General features: G+C 40.3%; 1 protein-coding gene across 13 annotated transcripts in view; it reads left to right on the plus strand.

Annotated features, from left to right (window-relative positions):
* SIPA1L2 (signal induced proliferation associated 1 like 2) overlaps nt 1–22471 on the plus strand; it is a 239923-nt gene that overhangs the window by 105495 nt on the left and 111957 nt on the right. For all 13 annotated transcript variants that reach the window (XM_039528814.1, XM_039528813.1, XM_039528815.1 and 10 more), the window contains 3 exons: nt 1081–2782; nt 16945–17078; nt 19728–19916. In XM_039528814.1, the coding sequence (XP_039384748.1) occupies nt 1321–2782; nt 16945–17078; nt 19728–19916 (1785 nt within the window). In that variant the 5' untranslated portion in view covers nt 1081–1320. The remainder of the gene's footprint in view (nt 1–1080; nt 2783–16944; nt 17079–19727; nt 19917–22471) is intronic.

Below are 22471 nucleotides of genomic sequence, written 5' to 3' on the forward strand. Positions count from 1 at the left end.
GTTTTCCCTGATCAGACTAAATTTTACTGAATCTTTTGTACCAGTGGACAGAATCACCTATGGATTCTTCCAGTCTATCATCCAAGACATTAAAACGCTGAGGGCTCATCTACACTTAAAATGCTACAGTGGCATAGCTGTGGTGCTGTAGTGCTTCAATGTAGACACTGCCTATGTTCTCCTGTTGGTGTATGTAATCCACCTCCCCGAGTGTTGGTAGCTAGGTCAACAGAAGAATTTTTCCACCTACTTAGCTCTGACTACACAGGAACTTTGATCGGCTTAACTACGCTACTCAGGAGCATGGCTTTTTCACACTTCTCACTGACATAGTTAAACTGACCCAGTATTTTAGAATAGACCAGACCTTTAGTTTTTAGCAGATGTACCCACAAGTGCATTTCTGAGTGATGATATTGGCTGAGTGCGGTCCCTGCCCCAAAGTGCTTTCGCTTTCAGAGACGTACAAAAAAGGAGGTTGCAGTGGAAAACCTACAGTAGAGAGTAACTTGAAGAGTATGTCTTCCGATTTCCTTATTACTGTTGACTCTGTTCATATGAGCATCACAGAAGTGACTTTTCAGGAGATGCTTGAATATGAAGTGTCATTTTGGCAAACTGGGATGGGGAGGGCATTCCATGCATTAGGACAGTATTGAGAAAGATACTGAGATGAAAGTAGGAAAAGAAGACAGATGGAGTAAGTCTGTAATCTATTGCAGATTTAAATTAATTAGGCAGGGATGTATTAATAGTGGATTTAAATTGGTTAACTGTAGTGGCTTATGTTTATAGATAAGTTCTTCCATACATTAATAACAATCTGTGGATTGATTTACATATTCTATACCTTTAGCATTAATAATTAAGAATACTACTGGGCTAATTCATTGGTTGCTGAGAAGTGCAAATCAGAACATACTTCTATCTTTACCTTCCTGACTACATAATAATTTATAATATACTCAGTATGTTTGTATCTGAGTTCCTTTGAGAATATATGGGCCACTAATGGCGTTTAAGGTGTAGACTTCCTGCTCTTGAATGTAAATCATTTTAATGCACGTTTTTCTTTTTCAGAACAGGTACAAGGAATACACCTGGATTGAGATCAGATTGAACACTTCTAAACTGAAGGAAATATTATGAAGACCTCTCTAATATTTTTTCAAACAAAAATGGCACTCTGATACCATTATGCTCTGATACAGACAGTAGCTGTCTTATTTGTAATTCTCTGTTCCATATGTGATGATAATGTAATAACAGCAGTGCCGGTCTTGGAGGTAAGACTAGGTACTTCCTTGCCCTTGAGTGGACATGAGCGATCAAAGGTCTTCACAAGAAGATAAGCACAAACCCAGCCGAACGTCCTCAAAGTTCAAGGAGTCTTCAAGAAGTATGCAGTCCGATGACTACTTTGCTAGAAAATTTAAAGCTTTAAATGGTAATGTGGGTGGTCCTGCTTCTTTAAATACATCTAGCAAAAATGAAACTAATGGTACACCAGCTATGCCTAAAATGGGTGTCCGAGCGAGGGTATCTGAATGGCCTCCTAAAAAGGATTGCTCTAAGGAACTAAGTAAAGCAGTATGGGAAAGTAGACCTCAAACCAGTTATGAAAGTGTTGGATCAATAATTCCAAATGGACAAAATGACCAAAGTGAAGGGCAAGAAGAACAGCAGTTGGATTTGGAATTTGAAGAGACCAAATATACAATAGGAGATCTCTTTGTCCATTCGCCCCAGAGGGGACTTCATCCCATAAGACAAAGAAGCAACAGTGATGTCACCATTAGTGACATTGATGCTGAAGATGTGTTGGACCAGAATGCTGTTAACCCAAATACAGGAGCAGCTCTTCATAGAGAGTATGGAAGTACTTCTTCAATTGACAGGCAAGGTTTATCTGGTGAGAATTTTTTTGCAATGCTCAGAGGATATCGAGTGGAAAACTTTGAACATAAAACTCTTTCTCCATTTGGATTTCCTGAATTTTTTCGCTGTGACCCTATGATTTCTCCAAGTCTTCATGCTGCCACACAGATTTCCAGGGGAGAATTTGTCAGGATTTCTGGATTGGATTATATGGATAGTGCCCTGCTTATTGGTAGAGACAGGGACAAATCTTTCAAATGGAGACTAAAATCAGAAGCAGTAGAAACATCTCTGTTTAGAAAATTGAGAACTGTTAAAAGTGAGCACGAAACTTTCAAATTTTCCTCAGAACTGGATGATGGTAGATTTGAGAGAAACATTCGTCCTTGGAACTGTCAAAAATGTTTTGCACATTATGATGTTCAGAGCATTTTATTTAACATAAATGAAGCAATGGCTACCAGGGTTAATGTGGGAAAAAGAAAAAATATAACCACTGGGGCTTCAGCTGCATCACAAACTCAAATGACAGCAGGCCAGACAGGAAACTGTGAATCTCCTTTGGGAAGTAAAGAGGACCTCAATTCAAAAGAGAACCTAGATGCTGATGAGGGTGATGGGAAAAGCAATGACCTAATCCTGAGTTGCCCTTACTTCAGGAATGAAACTGGTGGAGAAGGAGATAGGAGGATTGCACTTTCCAGGGCAAACTCTGCATCTTTTGCTTCAGGTGAAAGTTGTTCCTTTGAATCCTCTCTAAGTTCCCACTGCACGAATGCTGGTGTTTCTGTACTGGAGGTGCCAAGAGAGAATCAGTCAATTCATCGGGAGAAAGTTAAGCGTTATATTATAGAGCACATTGATCTTGGAGCATATTATTACCGGAAGTTCTTCTATGGAAAAGGTAAGTCTCTCTCCTTCTTGATATGTACATATCGGGTTTAATTTGCTTAATATTTAGCCCTTTAAAAGAGAGCATTTCCCCCAAAGACTCTCAAAGTATTTGACAAAAATTAAACCTCTCAGTATATCTGTGAGGATTGCAAGTAGTAGTAGTATCCAGTGAGTAAAATGAAGTACAGAAATATTAAGTGACTTGTCCAAGGTCACAGAGTAGTGTGGTATAATTTAAAGTAAATTAGCTTCCTTGTACAAGGCTTTAGTTTTCTTTGTCTGAGAACAGGGAAAATCTTGATTTCCTGTCAAACTACTCTTAACAGATGGGGCCCAAAATTTTAGAGAGCTTTATTTTTGAGGGTTTTTTTTCAGTCGAGTTAACTACCACCTTTAATTAGGTCAGTAGCTGACATCCATCCACCAGATTACATAATTTACTTTAAAAAAAAATACATCACCATGCCTGGGTTTTGTTCTCTTCGCTTTTCTCTTCTCTTTTCTGTGCATTTTGTCTACCAATCTAGTTTAAGTTTCTTCCATCTTTCTCTCTGTGGTTCTTCCCTGTGTTTTCTTTTCTTTGGGGTGCTATTGGAATCTTCCATATACCACTCCTACATTGGTGTTTCAGCTCCCTCAAAATCTCTGCATTACAATAGCCAGTCTTCCAGCTAAGTAGGGCTGGATGTGCTCCCTTTCAAGCCCATCAACCCTGTTCCTTTAGGTTATTTACACTAGAAAAGTGTTAAACTGCTTTCCAGAGTGAAGCACTAGTATAGACACAGCTCAGGTTTTTATGCCATTTTAATAAAAACCTCTGTCGCTCTCCATAACACAGGTTCTCTGCCTTTAGCTGAGACTTCCTAATGTCCTGCTTGCTGTGCCTTCCCAGCCAAATCTGAGCAGCAGCAAGCACCACATTGATTGACATACTACTTCCTCTTCTGTCCCCATGCAAGGGACTCAGTAGGATTCAGTACAGTTCTTCCCTCCATCATGCTATAGAGATCTGAGAATGGGGAGAGAATTGTGGGAACTGGGTGACAAGGAAAGGAAAGAAAGAACCTGAAACTTTGTTGGTAGAGGAGGAAAAAAGACCCACAGTTGTATAAAGAAAGACAGGGATAAGGATGCAGAATGGATCTTGAGCTGTCTGGGAGGTCAAGGATAGGGACTGTTGGGTTTCAAGGGTGAAGGAGAACCATGGAAACTGGTGACAGGAGAATATGTGGCATATGTTTGGAAAGCCTGGGAGAAGAAGGGATTGATTTATAGGGAAAATGGAGAAGAGATGGACAGCTACCACTCTGAAACCTGTCTCCTAGTACAGCGGTTCTCAAACTTTTTTGTACTGGAGACCCCTTTCACACAGCAGGCCTCTGAGTTTAAACCCCCCTCCCCCCCGCCAATATAAAAAGTGTTTTTAATTTTTATTTAACATTACTATAAATGCTGGAGGTGAAGCAGGGTTTGGAATGGAGACTGACAGTTCGTGACCCCCTAAGGTGTCCTGACCCCCAGTTTGAGAACCCCTGTAACCTAGCACATCTTGTATTGCTGCTGTGTAATTTATTTAAATAAGTCTCATCTGCCAAATGGGTGCTCATGTTTATCATGTCAGGGGCTACACTCTGCTGTGGCTTTTAAAAAAATCAGTGTTGTGAAGGCCTCTTAAGTAAAACTTTCATACTGTGTTTTGACTTCATCTCTCTCTAAATATATTCGACACTTGAAAGCAAATCTGTGGGGTAGATACTGCTGTTTTCTCTACCACTTTGTAGGTTGGCAGATACCTGTAGTCTCTTCAATTAAACATTTGCTATTCTTGTCTTGATTATTTTTATCTACCAGTAACTTTAATTTGATTAAATTACATTGGAAACCAAATTAGCTGTCTCTTTTGCTGAACTTTGATTTACCTTATTCCAGAAAGATCTGGATTGTCAAGGACTTGTTGCTCTTTTTCAGAAGCCAGCTATAGCTATTGTGCATGAGTCTGAATAACTTACGTAAAAACAAAATGTACTGAAAATAGAAAATATGATTATGGATGCTAAGAACACTGAGTGAGTCTGTACTGCATCTTCTTTAAAGTCAGCTTTCCTCTGCAGCATGGGGCACGGGCAGGAGTGGCTCCAGGCACCAGCACGCCAAGCGCGTGCCTGGGGCGGCAAGCCACGAGGGCGACAGGCAGGCTGCCTTCGGCGACATGCCTGCGGAGAGTCCGCTGGTCCCGCGGCTTCGGCAGACCTCCCACAGGCATGCTGCCGAATCCGCGGGACCGGGGACCTCCCACAGGCAAGCCGCCGAAGGCAGCCTGCCTGCTGTGCTTGGGGCGACAAAATACCTAGAGCCGCCACTGGGCATTGGTCACTTGCTGGAGGATTCTCTGCAGCTTGAGGTCTTCAAACCACAATTTGAGGACTTCAATAACTCAGACATAGGTTAGGGGTTTGTTATAGAAGTGGATGGGTGAGATTCTGTGGTGAGATTCTGATGCATTGTGCAGGAGGTCAGACTGGGTAATCATAATGGTCTCTTCTGACCTTAAAGTCTGAGTCTATGAGCTGAGTTAAAAATTAGAGTTAAAAAAGAAAAGGGGAGAGCAGGACAAGCCAAATCAAAGAGAAAATGTGTTTTTGTTTGTTTTTTTAAATGGGTTTTATAAAGCAAAAATTGTAATTTTCAAAAATATTGCAAAGTAGTCTTAGGCAGATTGCAGATAAGACTGAACAAAAGTTGCCGCATTATGGAAGACAAAGTGGCGCATAAGAATGAAGGAAATAAAATAAAATAAAAACATTATGGAATGTCCTTTCTTTAGCAAGGCAGGTTTCTCAGAACCCCTTCAGATAATACAATATACACAACCCTTATTGTCATTTGGAATAGTTGACCCAAATGAAATCTGTTTTGGGTAATATTTGCTTTGATACCATTAGAAATGAAGGTTTATAAGATTCCTTTACTAGAAACAGCACACTTGATGAGTATATGAATCAAAATATAAGCACTAAGAAATGGAATTGTTACCATCTGATAGCTGTTCTATAGCTTCTGTGAAACAAATTGTTGGTGTCATTCTTGTTCCCGGGGGCAAAGGCTCAGCAACCCACAGTGACAGTTGTCACTAATTGGTACCGTGGTTGAAACAGTGGGAGTCCCTCCAGGTCTGGTTTGAGGTATGTTCCTAATTAAGTGTTGGGAAACTTGCACTGCTGCTGGCCATGCTGTTAACTGCACTGTGGGTAGATGACTTCAGGAATCAGCATGCTCATTTGGACACCTTTTACAATCACTGATTCCTTAATGGTTTGGAATGTAAAAATGAATGCTGCTTAGTGTTTTTTTAGGATTCTTCTTCTAGTAGTGTCCTGTTGGTGCTCTACTTCAGGTGCCGCTATGGCCTTTGAGAGAATTTTGGTAGGGGTGCCTGTTCAGCCCATGCATTTGCTCCACACATCCTTGTGCTCTGTGCTGAGGCTATATGGGACTGTGCAGGCAAACCACCCTCAGATCCTTTTCAACTGCCTTCAGCATGTCTCCAGGTGCCTTTTCTCTCTAATATTTCAGCAAATTGTTAGCGTATAGTTAGTCACTTACAGTGTTTATACTTGTTGGAACAGTTCCCTTTCTTTTCCTTTTTTTCTTAAAAATAATACAATTTTTATTAATTTCAGATTTAGTTAGATAGTTAAGAGCTTCACCTTCTAAGGGTTAATTTTCATTATTTTACTTGGGTATGCTGGGCTCCCCAGGATTCAAGAGGTGCCATGAGCTTATTCCAGTAAGTGATGGGCATTGCCAGTGCCTCTGGTGTTTGAGTGATACTTATATTCCAGTGCAAGAACTGTACTTTCTTCATCCTGGAAAAACAGGGAGATCAAATTTAAACTTCTAATGATGGAGCAAGCTTTACAGTCATCTTTGGATCTAGGGTGGAGGACCACTGTGTATATACACTCCCAGTTCTGCTAGTGCCTCATTCACATAAAAATCTCAATCATCGGAGACCCTTAGAGATGTATGCAATAACGCAGCACCAAGTACATCTATGGTATCAAAGTCCTCATTGACATCTGCCTCTAAGCAGAAGGAGGTAAGGAGTAAATCTCCAAGAATACCTTGGTTGCTGACTCACAAGAATGCTATGGAGACCTCACATCCCAAGGGGAGTTTCATGCATTCTCTGATACTGGTACCGCAAAGGAAGAAGAGTCAGTCATCTAAGATAAACACAGTACTGAGTACGGGTAGTTGTACCCAGAGCAGCAAAGACACTGTTGAAGAGAGTTCTAAGCCCATCCCTGAACAACACTCAGTACCGGTAACATTAAACTCAAGGGTACAAAAGACTGCTTGTCTGCCTACAGTACTCATGCAATCAGAGCTAACTCACTCAAATGCCAAAAGTTAGGTACCAGCAGCATTGGGACTGAAGCCGTCCTTCACAGGTTCTCACTCAACCCCCTATTTGATACCATTGGTACCACAAGAATTTAGGTACCCCAAGGGCCCAATAGTGTCTTCAGAGCCAGAGTCTCCTCTGTTAACGAGTGCTGGGGGTTTGTTGGCGTCAAGGCTGTCTTGGTCACTGACCCCTCTATCATCTAGATCAGGGATGGGCAAACTTTTTGGCCCGAGGGCCACATCTGGGTATGGAAATTGTATGGCGGGCCATGAATGCTTATGAAATCGGGGGTTGGAGTGCAGGAGGGGGTGTGGGCTCTGGGTGGCGCTGGGGATGAGGAGTTTGGGATGCAGGAGGGTGCTGAGGGGTTTGGAGGGCCAGAGGGGGATCGGGGCTGGGGGAGGGGGTTGGGATGCAGGCGGACTAAGGGCGGCGCTTCTCTCAAGCAGCTCCCAGAAGCAATGGCATGTCCCTACTCCAGCTCCTGCGTGGAGGCTCTGTGCTATAGCTCTGTGCGCTGCCCTGTCTGCAGGCACCGCCCCTGCAGCTCCTATTGGCCATGGCTCCTGGCCAATGGGAGCTACGGGGGCAGGGCAACATGCAGAGCCCCTTGGCTGTCCCTATACGTAGGAGCCAGAGCGGGGACATGCCACTGCTTCTGGGAGCCGCGTGGAGTGGGACAAGACCCGAACCCTGCTCCCTGGTTGGAGCTTGAGGGCCAGATTAAAACGTCTGGAGGGCAGGATGTGTTCCCTGGCTGTAGTTTGCCCACCCCGATCTAGCCATTCCCACCACCACCGCCACCCTTGGAGCACGTGGAAGAGGACTCCTCAGATTCTCAAATTTCGGTGCAGGGTTCTAATGTCTATTCTAGGACACATCACTTTCCCTCCTATACTGATATATTACGGGAGGGTAGACCTCAAATGACAACCACATGGCAGGAACACAGATGGATGACTTCACCTATGCCTTTTGGGCCCCCTCAGTGGCCTTGCTCGGACCCCTGAGCATTCTGTTGTCAACAATTTGCAACAAGGCCTTTGCACCACTGGCGGAAATAGAGAAGGGCCCATTTGCCTCAACCTCCTCTACCACCACCTATGCCAGAGGCAGAGACCTTTGAGGAGCAAGAAGCAAGAGCGGATTAGGAGATGACACCTTTCACTAGTACGACCTCATCGCCTCACAAAGCTGTCCTGCCTCCACCACCTTCTATGGCAGATTGACTTCAGGCAGTTTCAAGAACTGATGAAGGAAATTGCTGACACACTTCAGATTCCCTTATAGGCGGTTCAGAAGTCACACCACAAACTCCTACATATTTTGCACACTTTGACATCTATAAGAATTGCCATTCCGGTCAATGAAGCTCTTATTGAGCCTGCTAAGATAGTTAGTTGGGTAAACCCCAGCTACTTCACTGCCTACCTTCACGAGGGTGGATAAAAAATATTACGTCCATGCCAGGAAATCAAAATTTTTATTTTCCCATCCAGCTCCAAGTTCCCTAGTAGTGGAGGCCATTAATGAACACATACAACATTCCTCAAAGTCCACCCCATACAGTAAGGACCACAGGAGGCTTGATCTTTTTGGTCACAAATCCTATGCTTCAGCCACTCTTCACTTCAGAATACTAAACCATCAGGCACTCATAGCCAAGTACAACTATTTAAATTGTAACAAATTTAGTTCCTTTATTGATCACCTGCCAGAGGACCATTGTGACCAGTTTAAGGCCATTATACAAGACGGTCCTCTCCTGTCAAAGACATCACTCCAGGTCTCCTTGGGTCTTTCTGTGAATTGCATTAGGATTCACTTAGCAGCAATAACAGCTTTTCACACACCTATTGGGGACTTTTCACTCTTCACTTACCCAGCTATGGCAAGATTCATAAGAAGTTTGTCGAATATCTCCCCACAAATCAGAAATAGTACTCCTAGCTGAGATCCGAACCTAGTCCTTAATTGCAGTATGAAACATCCTTTTGAGCCACTAGCTATGTGTTCTTCATTAGATTTATCACTGAAGACTCTCTTTCTGGTAGCATTCACTTCTACCCAAAGGGTTGGAGACTTGGGGGATTTAATGGCAGACCCTCTATTTTTATGGTAATTACTAAAAAGTGCTACTGCAGGTCCATCCAAGATTTTTATCTAAGATGTCCTCAGAATTTCATATTAATTAAACCATTCATCTCCTAGTCTTTCCCTCCTCCCCCCCCCAAAAAAAAAACCCATACCGGACTAATGAAGCCATATTCCATTCTTCACCCTATATGTCAGGAGGGCATTAGCCTTTTACCTAGATAGGATATTTAGAAGACTATTTGTATCCAAATCAGACAGAAACAAGCATTCAGTAATTTCAAAACAGAGGTTATCAAAGTGGATATCCGGTCGTACTAAGCTCTTTTATGACACAACTCATGGTCAACCCCCTATAAGATTGATAGCACATTCCACAATGTGGACGTACCGATTGCAGACGTCTGTAGAGTGGTAATTTGGTCATCTGGTTATACTTTTTCTAATCGTTGTGTTTTGGTGCTGGCAGCAAGATCCGATGCTGATCCGACTCTTCTTCAAACTTCCTGCCACCTTAGAGCAGTACTGCTTGGGAGTCACCTGAAGTGGAGCACTCCCAGAGACACTATTCGAAACAGGAGAGATTACTCAGCTTGTGCAATAACTGGAGTTCTTTGAGATGTGTCTCCCTGTGAGTGTTCCACTATCTGCCCTCCTTCCCCTTTGCTTTAGAGTTTCCTGAGGTACTTTGCAGTGGAGAAGAAACTAAGGGTGGTTCACGCACACAGCCCCATTTAGCGACAGTGTGGGGCGCATGTGTGGGGTGCATGTGCAGGCCACATAGCCACCACTACTGAAAATCTCCAAAGGTTCAGGGCACAGGCCCATCTGAAGTGGAGCAGTCACCGGGACACACATCTCAAAGAACTCCAGTTACTGCACAAGGTGAGTAACCTCTCCTTCTGTTTGCTTGAAATACTTAGACTTAGACCTTGATAATAAATGGCTCATTAAAGTTACATGTACATCCCTGACTTTGCTGCTGCTGTAAATACCATACATGTTTGATACATTTCACATTCACAATATTAAATTTTCCCCCTCTTTGCCCCTAGAATGCTACCTTAGACATTCAATTTCCTACATGTTCCTGATATATAAAATAATAAAATGTATGGATATACACACATGAATTGTGCACAGACTCTCACTTGATATCCTTCCATGACAGTGAGCTCACCGGTTGACATTATGAACTACTGTACATTGAATTGCAGATTTAATAGTAGAGGAAAACTTAACAAGAGGCTGTGGAAAGATGAAATAGAAAGGTAGCAAACAGGTGCTTGTTTATAAAGAAATACACATCCACCTTCCTTTGCTTGTGCCTTTAAGGAGATACCTATGAAAGAGAAATAGCTTTCTGCCTAATTGGTGTTTTGGTTCACAGCTTTATAATTGGCAGCTGTCAACATGCAGCTTTTATTTCTGTTTTAAGAAACACTTCAGCATATGCAGCATTAACAATTTCCTTCCCTATCAACAAATTATGGATTAGAAATTCAGTTTCTAATTTCTGAAATAAACTGTAGTTTTATGTTGTACATAAATTGCATAGCTATTGCAAAAATAAACTCCACACATGACATGGATGTAATATAAAATATTTTCACATTGATAGTGTAAATATTTATCACTCTTGATATGATTTGAAACAACTAAAATGTTTTATTATATTTTATAGATTTGATGTATTGACAGTGTCCTTTCATGGATATCAATTTAGCAGACCTGAGGGAGGGAGTAAAAGGAGACAGATGTATGTTAAATTTTTAAAGGATAATTGAAAGGAGCTTTATTTAGCATTGAGTTTGTTTTTTAAAATTTCCTTTTCCATGAAGAAATTGTCTCCATCTCCAACCAGTGAGGACTATCACTACCATGTTTGTGGCATGTGTACAACCACTTCTTAATGTGTAACTGCAACTATTTATGGATAGCAAATAAAAGAAGTGTCTGTGTCTAAAAAAGGACATTTTTAAGGATATGTCGGAAGCCTTTATCAGACTTTCAACATCAGCTGCCAGTTTTGTATTCAGTAGCTTGGAGACAGTCTTTTTTCTCTTTGCAAATGGAATTTTATGAATATGAGATCCATTCAGTATCAATAGGACCCTTGTATTAGAAGAAAAATTGACCTCTATACACTCCCAAATGAAAAAATGAAGAGCTTTTAGATATTTGAATTGTAGGGCTTTGGGAAAGTATGACAGGGTCCATAGGGTGCAACTTGTACTCTGGGACCGCTGAGCCCTCTGTCCCACCAACCTGGGGTATCCCTCTCTCACACTGTGATGCTATTGCTAAGCCACAAACCTCTGGCAGGTACTGCACTTACATAGATATCCAAAGGCAGGAACACACCCAACTAAGTTATATGAATGCTTTGCCAGACACTCGTGAGCCAACAATAGAGAGGCTCCAGCCAATTCCCCCCAGCTCCCTAGGCTTGCACCCCAGAACTGTACTGTCATGCCCTCATCAGAAGCCTGATCAGTGTAAGTTCTTTACACAGTCTGCCCCTCCCTCAATGTGGAGAGAACACATGCTAGCCTTGGTAAACTGATCTGAGATTTCCCAAGCACTTCAACCAAAATACACTGTTTTAGGTAAAATATAAAACAGATTTATTAACTACAGAAAGATGGATTTAAAGTAATTATAAGTAGCAAGCATAGAGATCAAAGTTGATTATCTAAAAAATAAAAGTAAATTCGCAGTCTGAGTTCTACAAATTCAACAGGATTTGAATCAGGCAGTGGCTCATCCTGGCAGATGGTATAGTTCCTCAATACCCAGACTGGGACTCCTTTCCAGCTTGGGCCCACCCACCCCAGTTCAAAGTCTTTATCCTCCAGATGTGTTTCCAGGTGTTGAGTTGTGTGGGGACTGCGGCCAAGTCATGATATCACTTCCCCTCTTTTATAGTTTCTTCCAGTTTGCTGGAAAGATCTTTTGCTATGACGTGGGTCAAGCAGTCTCCATTGTATACATGCTCTCTCTGAGAAGTCTCCATTGTATACAGTTCCTGGGATAGTGGATTTGTTCCTTGATGGGTGTTGATGAACCAGTAATGCTGTCTGGCTACTCCAGGGGTGGCCAACCTGAGCCTACGAAGAAGCCAGAGTTTACCAATGTATATTGTCAAAGAGTCACAGTAATACATCAGCAGCCCCACATTAGCTCCCCCACTGCCAGTGCCTCCCACCCACTGGCAGCCCTGCCCCATCCTTCCCTCCCTGCACCCCCTGATCAGCTGGGGAGGAGTGAGGGCACTGCAGGCTCAGGGGAGGGGGCAGGAAGGGGTGGAGTGGGGGCAGGGCCTGTGGCAGAGCCAGGGGTTGAGCCATGAGCACCCCTGGGCCCATTGGAAAGTTGGTGCCTGTACAAGGAACCGCATGTTAACTTCTGAAGAGCCGCATGTGGCTCTGGAGCCAAAGGTTGGCCACCCTGGGCTACTCTATTGTTATACCTGACAGGCTGGTTGTGGTTGTTACCAACCTCACAACATATATCAGTAATACACATGTAACAAAACATCATAACTTTACATCAATGATAAAGCATGCAATCCAAAAGGATATTAATGTTCAACAGGTCAAGACTTTGAAAATCATACCTCATAAGGCATGCTTTGTACAAAAATATCATAAATATGTCAGTGGTGAATATGGGGGTTCCAGGTTGCGGCTTTGTGGTACAGAGTACCACAGAGAGTAACTTTGTTTTGTTTGCTTTTTCCTCTTTTCTCTTCAGTCTGGAACATTGGAACACTTTTAAAAAATTGTATCTTGCATTAAAAATCCCCTTCCCAAAGATGAAAGACCAGTGTCTTCACCATGCTTTCATTTTCTAGATGCACCTCCTCACTCATTGAGTTCTCTTCCTTGAAAGCATCGTACTTACCATCTTTGATTCATTGTAAACTAATATATTTAGCTGAATTTTGAAGTTTGTTTCTGAATGTCTCCCACTTTGGACAAGAGATGAGCTGGAACTGCCAAGTTTGGATCTAGTTCTCAACTTTTCCAAAGCCTGTAGTTCTGATCTGGGGTTTTGGTTTGAGGCTCATGTCTTTACATAGCCATGTGGTACTGTCTGATGGTTTCCCAAGTCTAAAGCCTTGGGGAATCATTAAAATTAGTTTTATGGGAAAGTTAGAACATACAAAGAACTGGTTGGGCTTCTCCTTTCTGACAAAATGATAGGTGGCAGTACCAGGCCTGGCTAAAAAATGTTGGCACCTTTTCCTTGCTCTAGAGTTGGGACTCACTAAAGTTTCCTTTCTCACCAGAAGCAACTCCTACAACTGCTTGCCTTATTACCAACCAATGTTTTTCCCAACGGTTTCCCACATCTTCAAAATGGGTTGGCCTAGAAATTCTGCGTTGGTTGTGTTTTTGTTTGCTGTGCTGAGAAGTGCTCTTTTATCCAAGAGTTTTTCAAGAGTGATAGTTTAAATTTATTTTAATAAGTCCATAATTAGTTATTTAAATAAGTGGACTGATATTCAGAAGTGCTAAGCACCCAGCCACTTTTTTAGAAGGTGATGGGAGCTTGTGTACACTTACGAAAATCAGTCTATTTAAGTGCCTAAATGTACTTTAGAGCCTAAAGTTAGTCTCTTATCTTTTGACACAGTCGGTCTCTGTGGGTTTGGTGGTGGCGAATCATGTGTTTTGAAAGATGTTTGCTAACGTTTTCAAAAATGGAAGAGAGAACCCATTTCAATGGCAAGTTATCAAGAAAACCTCTCAGAGATGTTAATGAGTTTCAAGATTGTGGTACGAAGATTGACAGTTTCTCACTTTTTTTTTTGTCCTAGACATATGAACAAACCTCTGTAAACTATCCACTGCTAATTTTTAATATATTTAACTGTCCAAGTGAAGTTAACTGAATAGTATAGGTGAAACTTGTTTATGGCTCTGCAGGAGAGGGCATCCCAAACAGTATGTGCCGTCAGAATATTGAAAAATGAAAAAGCCCTAACTGTGTATAACTTAAAAGTATTTACCAGACAAATGTTATGTCCATGTATTGTCATTTCAATCAGATGTTTTTTGTTTGTTTTGAACATTAAAGGGGTTACTAGGTTATGATTACAGGTTTCTTGTCCCATAAATCCACAAGGACAAGGTAAATATAATATGGATGAATAAGCAAATCTTTCAATAAAGTTGTATATTTGGAGGAGTTAAGTCTTCCTTTATTCAGCCTGCAGAGTTTTTGCTATTTTACATCATGTGCAGATATTTTCTATAAACTGTAAGATGAATGTTTAAATTACTTTGACAGGATGATTTTAGCTGAAGCACAAAGCATTGTGTTTACTTATGTTACGTGGTAGAAACCTAGTAACCAAAGAAATACCTTTCTCTTGATTTGCATCAGAAACCAAGGATAGGAGAACCTTAAGGAAAGTGCTTGCCTTTATTCACAGCTTGAATGTGCAATTATGGAAATTCCTGTTGATAGTAAATGTTTAGTTTCTATAGATATCCCAAAGTCTCTGAACAGAGAAATATACGCTATATATGATTTCTTTCTTAAAAACTATCCACTTGAAAGACTATCCACTTGAAAGAACATGTACCTTTTCCTTTAATCTACTTACCCCTTGTTCATCCAGTTTAAGCAGCTGTTCAGATATCCCAGATCAAATTAAAAAATACTTTTTTAAAATACTTTTGATCCATACAAATATGTTGAGTTCATTTGAGTAACCTACCAAAAATAAGATTTGCCTTGTTGACCAATTTAGGATTGTGTGAGCTTTTTAACCTCTCTCCTGCTTTTGTTTAAAGTAAGTAAATAATTTGAAGTAAATGTAATACTTGTGAAAAGTGCCATATTGGTACTACTGGAGACTGAACTCATCTTTGGAAAAACATGTAGCCTCTAAGGATAGAACAAGAAGCAATGGGTTTAAAGTGCAGCAAGGGAGGTTTAGGTTGGACCTTAGGGAAAAAGTTCCTAACTGTCAGAGTGGTTAAACACTGGAATAAATTGCCTAGGGAGGTTGTGGAATCTCCATCGCTGGAGATATTTAAGAGTAGGTTAGATAAATGTCTATCAGGGGGATGGTCTAGACAGTATTTGGTCCTGCCATGAGGGCAGGGGACTGGACTCGATGACCTCTCGAGGTCCCTTCCAGCCCTAGAATCTATGAATCTGATTCAGTCTCTGTGCCCCTTTGATCCTTAGTGTCACTTCCAGGATTGTTAACAAGGGTTTATTTGATTCTGTATAGTATTTTTTTTATATACCATGCTCATCACCATAGTATCTGAGCACCTTCCAGTAGTGCATTAAGCAATTTGACTACACGTCTGTCACATATTGTTCCCCTCCTCCCCCATTCTCTTCCCAGAGGGAGAAGCGTGTGCAGTGGAGTGGAGTATGTGTAAGGTGTTTATCTTTTTAATATAAATAGACCTGTTACTGTGAGTTTATGTAAGAGAAGGCAAGGTCAAAGAAATGTCCTTGCATTTGCAGAAGAAAATGGTAAGGTTTTGTGATGGTCTTTATTTCCTGGAGGAACCAAGGGTACCAGCTGTTGTGAATGCTTTCCATTGGGAGACCGCCAACATGCATCATATAGATCCCTGAAAAGCCATCAAATGTTAACAATTTTCATTTGTTTTCAATCTGAGCTGTAGTTAAATTGGTATGCTAGTGGTAAAAGGGTTTGCATTCCATTACCAGTCCTCTAGGCCTTCATCTCCCCCTGAAATACACTTCTGTGAACATTTCCTATAATGATGCTTCTACTTACAATTAATTCACAGAACTTGGAAAAAATGTGCCAAAGTTGAGTATAGAAATCTGAAGAAAATTAGAGGAACGCGCTTTTGTTCATTATTCACAAAATTAACAGGTTGCCATAAACTGAAAAGTTGTTAGCTTCAATTCTTTGATATTGTTAGTATTCTGACTCCCAGGCCTGTGCATTAACCACAAGACTATCTAATTATTTTCTATCTCTACTTTATTAAAAAAAACAAACAAACCCACAGTGTTTTAGTTGATTCTGGTAAATGATACTAGAGCTACAGACTTTCTTCTAATATGTATAAAACTTGCTGTTTGTGCGTATTATTCCACACTGATCCACCTAGATTAATATAATACAGCATTTTATTTAAAATAAATAAAATATTGGCTTGTATTGTCATACTAAACTATTTAGAAAATGTTATTTTCCAGTTCCTACTACAGACTAATTTTGTTTCTACCCACTACAGTGAAGTCTTCGTGTTCATTTCTGACAGTTGTTATACTGCTTTAAGACACAAATTGTCAATCAGTGATAAAGCATGCCATGACACTTTGTAATGGTTCGCTCTTGAAATATTACTAAAAAGCATTATATTTTGAAAGATACATGCTGCTTGTCTACCTGTGAGTAATAGATGTGATTTAGTTGTCTATTGGGAACTTGTTCTACCAGATATTTTGATTCTTGTGGGTCGCTAATCTTAACTAGAGAATGTAATCTCTTCTATCAAACAATGTTTAGACATAGAAAAGCCATTGTATGGCGCACAGTACAACAGTGGATGCTTGTTTATCACTGTAAGCCTTCTCTTGTAAGATTTGATGCAGCCATAAGTCTAACACTTCACTGTGCTCTTCCTTTTTGCATTCATTCTCTTCTGCTACAGAGCATCAGAACTACTTTGGAATTGATGAAAATCTAGGTCCTGTTGCAGTCAGCATCAGGAGAGAGAAGGTTGAAGATGCTAAGGAGAGAGAAGGATCTCAATTCAACTATCGTATAGCTTTCAGGACAAGTGAGGTACTGTTTGAGTGCTGTTTTGATGGGGAGAAGGAGGTTAAAGAGAAGTTAACCCTTAGAACACTGGCTGTTTTCCCATGCTAGCATCAATCTGGAAATTGACTTTTAAAAGATTTTACAGATGAATACATTTGCAGGGAGGTGTGTCTTTTGGTAGCATTAATACATGTTGGAGCTGATTCCTGAAGCAAAATTTTGCTTATTTTCCTGCTTCCTGAAGTGCTTCCTTCCTTTGGTTTGGAACCGTTAGAGAACAGTTGGATTGGTTGCAGGTACATATCCAGAGGGACCCATAAGGGAACAGATGGGGAACCAGAGAGGGCAGACAGCAAACAAGGGAAGATGAGTTTAGACTGAGGTGCTTCTGGAGAGTGTTAGGTTTCTTGTGGCAGGAAGGAAAGTTTGGGACAAAAGGGAGGGATGAGGAACTTGAAGATGTTTACTATTCTTCAAGGTATGTTACAAGTGTATAGTTTCAAAATGCCTGTTAAAATCCTATCTCTTCAAAAGTGATATACTATATTTGCGGTCTGGAATAACTGGGATACCAAATCTCTTCCGAGTACATGGTTTATGGAAGGAGAGGGAATGCTAATATCTTACTGAAGCAAAAATAGTGGATCCTGTTTGAAGTAGAAGTGGTCTTTGATTGTATTGGAGGTATACTTATCAAACTTGATCAAAACTTTCACATTCAGGCTAGTTCATATTTTTTCCCAAACTGGTTCATTCTTCCTTTATCACAGCAGTGAGTCACGTGGATCCTATTTTTAGTGGTGATTTGAAGGAAAGTTTCAGGTGCTTATCACAGAGACCAACCAAAGATGACATACAAGTGCAAACTTTCCTTTGATTCTCAGAACTTGTGCTCTTCATCATGGCAAGAAACACCTGTTAGCCATAAAGTGGCAGTTCTTGATTAGAGCTGTGCCAATAACTGGTACAGTGACTGAATTGCGGGAGGAAGATTGGGGTTGACTAAAATGAAACATTTAGTTTTGGTTTGGATTTTTTTACCTTTTGAAATAAAAGTGAACTAAAATTCAGAATGTTTTGTTTCAAAAAAGTCATAACAAAACGTTGACATTCTGGGGTGCAATCTAGGCCAGTGAGGGGCTGTCACCACTTGCCCTGCAATCTGGGGTACCTCAAAATGCTTTGCTGCTGTAGCTCCCAATGTGGACTTTTGACAAACAGCCTGCCAGCATGCAGGTAACACCCACAAAGTCTGTGTATAGCCACAGCCCTGGTCCAGCAACTATGACCCTAGCAGCCTGTCAGCAAACACCAGCCATGCTCAGGCTTCAAGAAGCCGTGATTACTATTTGAAGGGTAAAAGCAGCAAAGAATCCTGTGTGCCACGGGATTCTTTGCTGCTTTTACAGATCCAGACTAACACGGCTACCCCTCTGATATTTGAAGGGTGACCCCAATACATGCCCAGTCCCAGATTTCCCCCAAAAACGTGTGCTCTGCACTGTCCAGTCACATTAGGCCCATTGCCCCTCTAAGAGGATCAGGAGGGCATTCAGTCACAAAAACATTTAGATTTGTGTGTGTGTGGGGGGGGTTGTTCTGTTGAAACAATTTGGTGAATTCGGCATGAACTTGCAAAATGTCTTAGCCAACCCAAATCTGCCTTTTTTTTAGTGAAAGTTTTGTCCAAAAAATTTTGCTCAGCTCTATTCCTGTTAACTGTAATGTTCAGGTTTCCACTGTACATATATATAATGTGTTGTATAATACTTAGGCTTTGTCTTCACTATTAAAAAGAAGTGTGTGTGTGTGCGCGCGCGCACGGGGGGTGGTTATTTGGGGTTTTTTTTGTATTTTTTTTTATTTCAGGATAACTAATATACACTAGCTATTCTACTGTAAACTCCTACTAGAGACAAGGCACTATAGTTGTAACTGTGAGATCAACACTATATTTCTGCCTGTGGCTGACCTCACCTATACTACCTCACAGTAAGGATTTGTCTACACTGCAACTGGGAGGTGTGATAACAGCATGGGTGGGTGTACCCCAGCTAACTCTGATCCAGATCAAAAGCTAGATCAAGTAATGATGATAGTGAAGCAATGGCCACACCGGCAGCTGCTGGGCTAGTCCTGCTTGCATAGGACCCTGGGTACATACTCAAACAGTTGCTGCCCATGCTGCTACTCAAGCTAGCTTTGATCTAACTAGATCAGGATATGTCTCTGTGTGCTGCAGTCACATTTCCTAATCTGCAGTGTAGACATACCCTAAAAGTCAGTGCCTTGTCCAACTAGGATTTTACAGTGGGATAGCTAATGCACATTAATTATCCTGCTGTAAAAAGACCCACCTTTTTTTCAGTGAAGACACAGCCTTAGTAACAAAAGAAATGAGTTCTGGATTTGAGTATCAGCCTAAAGTTTCTATTTTCTAGTAATTGTACATAGTCTAGTATTACTATATTTAACTTTTGTTTAGAAGTTACAAATGTCTGTTTCCTCTTTAATGTTTAAGTTGCTTTACTAACCTTTGCAATATCCTCAATGAATTAAACATGTGTCTCTCCCCCAACCCCGCAATCCCCACTTCAGAGCCTGAAGATTGTATTTTAATAGCATAGTGTTAGAATTATAAATATTCAATGAGGTCTTCCACTCTTGCTGCAGCTTACTACATTGAGAGGAGCAATATTAGAAGATGCCATACCATCTACTGCAAGACATGGCACAGCACGAGGCCTGCCTCTCAAAGAGGTACTGGAATATGTAATACCAGAGTTGAGCATTCAGTGCCTGAGGCAGGCTTCCAGCTCACCCAAAGTCTCTGAACAGCTGCTTAAACTGGATGAACAAGGGGTATGTAGTGTTTGATTTCTCTCTAAAGACTATCCACTTGAAAGAACATATACCTTTTCCTTAAATCTTTTGTTGGTGTTGTAAATAAACATGAATTTGTGATGTAATATATTTTCTCTTGAACATCCATTTGCCCTATTTTCAAGAAGAGTTCACAAACAGCTGAGTATTTTTAATAACAATATGAGACTGGTGACAGGTAATGGTTCAGTGACTCCAGAAAAATGCCCTATTGCCAGAGTGACAAGTACTTGAACAATAATTGGTTTATTTTCCAAGCAATATGCCTTTTTTGACTTGCAATTTGGGGAAGACCAAGTAACCTGTAGAGAATCCCAAGAGTAAGGAGAGGGAGAGAATATAGTTTGTGCTATGTTTTTAAAATTTTCACAAAAATGGATTTCACAGATTGAAGTCCATATTTTTTATGTGCAAATATTGGATATAAACAGGTTAACTAATGTGTATTTCTTATAGACAGAGTAGGTAAAATTCTAAAGACTTATAAAATCATGATGAGCCTCTACATCTAAAACTGAAATCAATTGCAGCTGGAAGTGCTCAGCACTTTGGAAAATTAGATGTATTATAGTTAGAAATAAGGTTTACTTATATCATAGTCCCATGAATCCCAAGTTAGTTTTCATATTTTAACTTATAATTAGCACTCTTATTCACTGTAGCAATCTTATCAGTAGAGTGAAATGTGTGATAGTTCAAACAGCTGAAATTCTAATTGAGACTATCTAACAGGTTAACACTGCATCAGCAATGAAATAAACGTACACTTTAAATTCAGAGTGAATAATAGTGAGATTTAACAGGTGCAGTAAGGTGAACCTTCTCTGTTCAAAGACTACCAAGTATGTTTACTGCTTCTGAATAATCTGTGAAGGACTAGCTTGTGAATGCCTTTAGTTCACCTATTCAAAGAATGTTTAAGATTTTAATTTTAAATAAATGATCATGGTACATGCAAAAATAAGGGACTATCATGTCTTAATAATTTTAGTATTAATTCAGTATGAAATACAGTGATTGTTTCTAACATGTTAGTGTATACAAGGCATTCTTCTGTCATTTCTTTTAGTTGTAACGGAGTAGTTGTAGATCAATAGATAGTTCCTAGCTATGAGAATGTCAGTTCTATGTACCCATTTCCTCTATATTTCCCCACTCATTTGCTCTCCTAGGAGAAAAATAATTTTTAATAAATTACCAAATATATGTTTTTAAATTTAATGTGTGTTTTGCATAATGTTTTTACTTTCTCCTTTGGTCTGTCAGAGTTCATGAAAAACAGTAAAGGAAATCGGGAGCATTCAGCCAATTTTTAATCTTAGTGCTCCTCGGGTGCAACATCATTGTAGCTGTCTTTTTTTGTTTAAAGTCAAGTGAGTTCCAGCTCGTAATATCAACGATATTAATTGGCCAGAGTGGAATCGCATTTGGGGCAATGTAAGGCATTTCTTTCTTTAAACAAACTGTATGGTGCATTTATAGAACTCATTGCCATCATCCACAACCATAAACTGGGACTGTAATTTGGATGTCCATTGCGGAAGCATAAAGCAGTCAAACTAACCAAAGTAATGTTATAATAATCAGTTAATGACTTTGAGATACAACAGTCCTCATTTTTCCTTTTTTATGCCTGATGTTTAGTATTGAGAATTCAGTTCTGTTGTGAAATGTGCTTTCATCAGTATGAATATATTATTTTAATATTTCTTTTATGCTTCTTATCTTGAGATAGTTACTGAGGCAAATACAGAAAGCTGTGTATAGAACTAGCATGAGATCCTTTTATGATTTTAATCCTGTTAGGTGTTTAATACATTGAGTTTATTAATCAAGCAAATATAAAGAGAGTCTTTCATGGTAACTGAAGGTGATGGCTGGCTGTACAGCCACTTTTTTTTTTTAAATCTGAACCATGGTCTAGTGGATTAATTTTGTCACCAGGGTAATAGTCATTTGAGAGACTGGTATGAAGGAAATGATGACAATAGCAAAATAGATGTGAACAGAATGATTAACCTCTTTCAAGAATGTAAATAAAGAATCTGTATTTTCCTATTTGTTGTGGGAAACGGGCAATTCAATCGACCTCGGATTGACCATAGGTTTTATGGGAAAAGCCACCTGTTCATCTCGAGATCAGGATGGAATATTTTTAATAATTGTACTTTTTCCTTTTTCTGGTGATAGGATATGGTGAGTGTTCTTATTGCATGTGAATCTTTTTGCCCTTCTCTGGAACAAAGGAATTTACAAAGGGGTCCAAGGGAAATGGTGCTCAAATTGCTTTGAAATTCAGTTGATGTTGAGCACCCAACTTCCCTGGGTTCCTCTGAACATCGCAGCCAAAAAGTTGAACTGTGTAGGATAGAGATCCAGAAGTTGTCGTCTAAGCATTCCCTTAATAAATGGAGTGTGATCTGCTTCTCATCAAGCATAACTATGCTGATATTTGTTCAGTAGCTAAAGCATTATCCATTAGGTAATGACTAACAAATATCTGCCCTGAGTCAGAATAGATAGAATTATGAAAT

Source organism: Mauremys reevesii, linkage group 3 (assembly GCF_016161935.1).
Source record: "Mauremys reevesii isolate NIE-2019 linkage group 3, ASM1616193v1, whole genome shotgun sequence".
Taxonomy (NCBI): domain Eukaryota; kingdom Metazoa; phylum Chordata; order Testudines; family Geoemydidae; genus Mauremys; species Mauremys reevesii.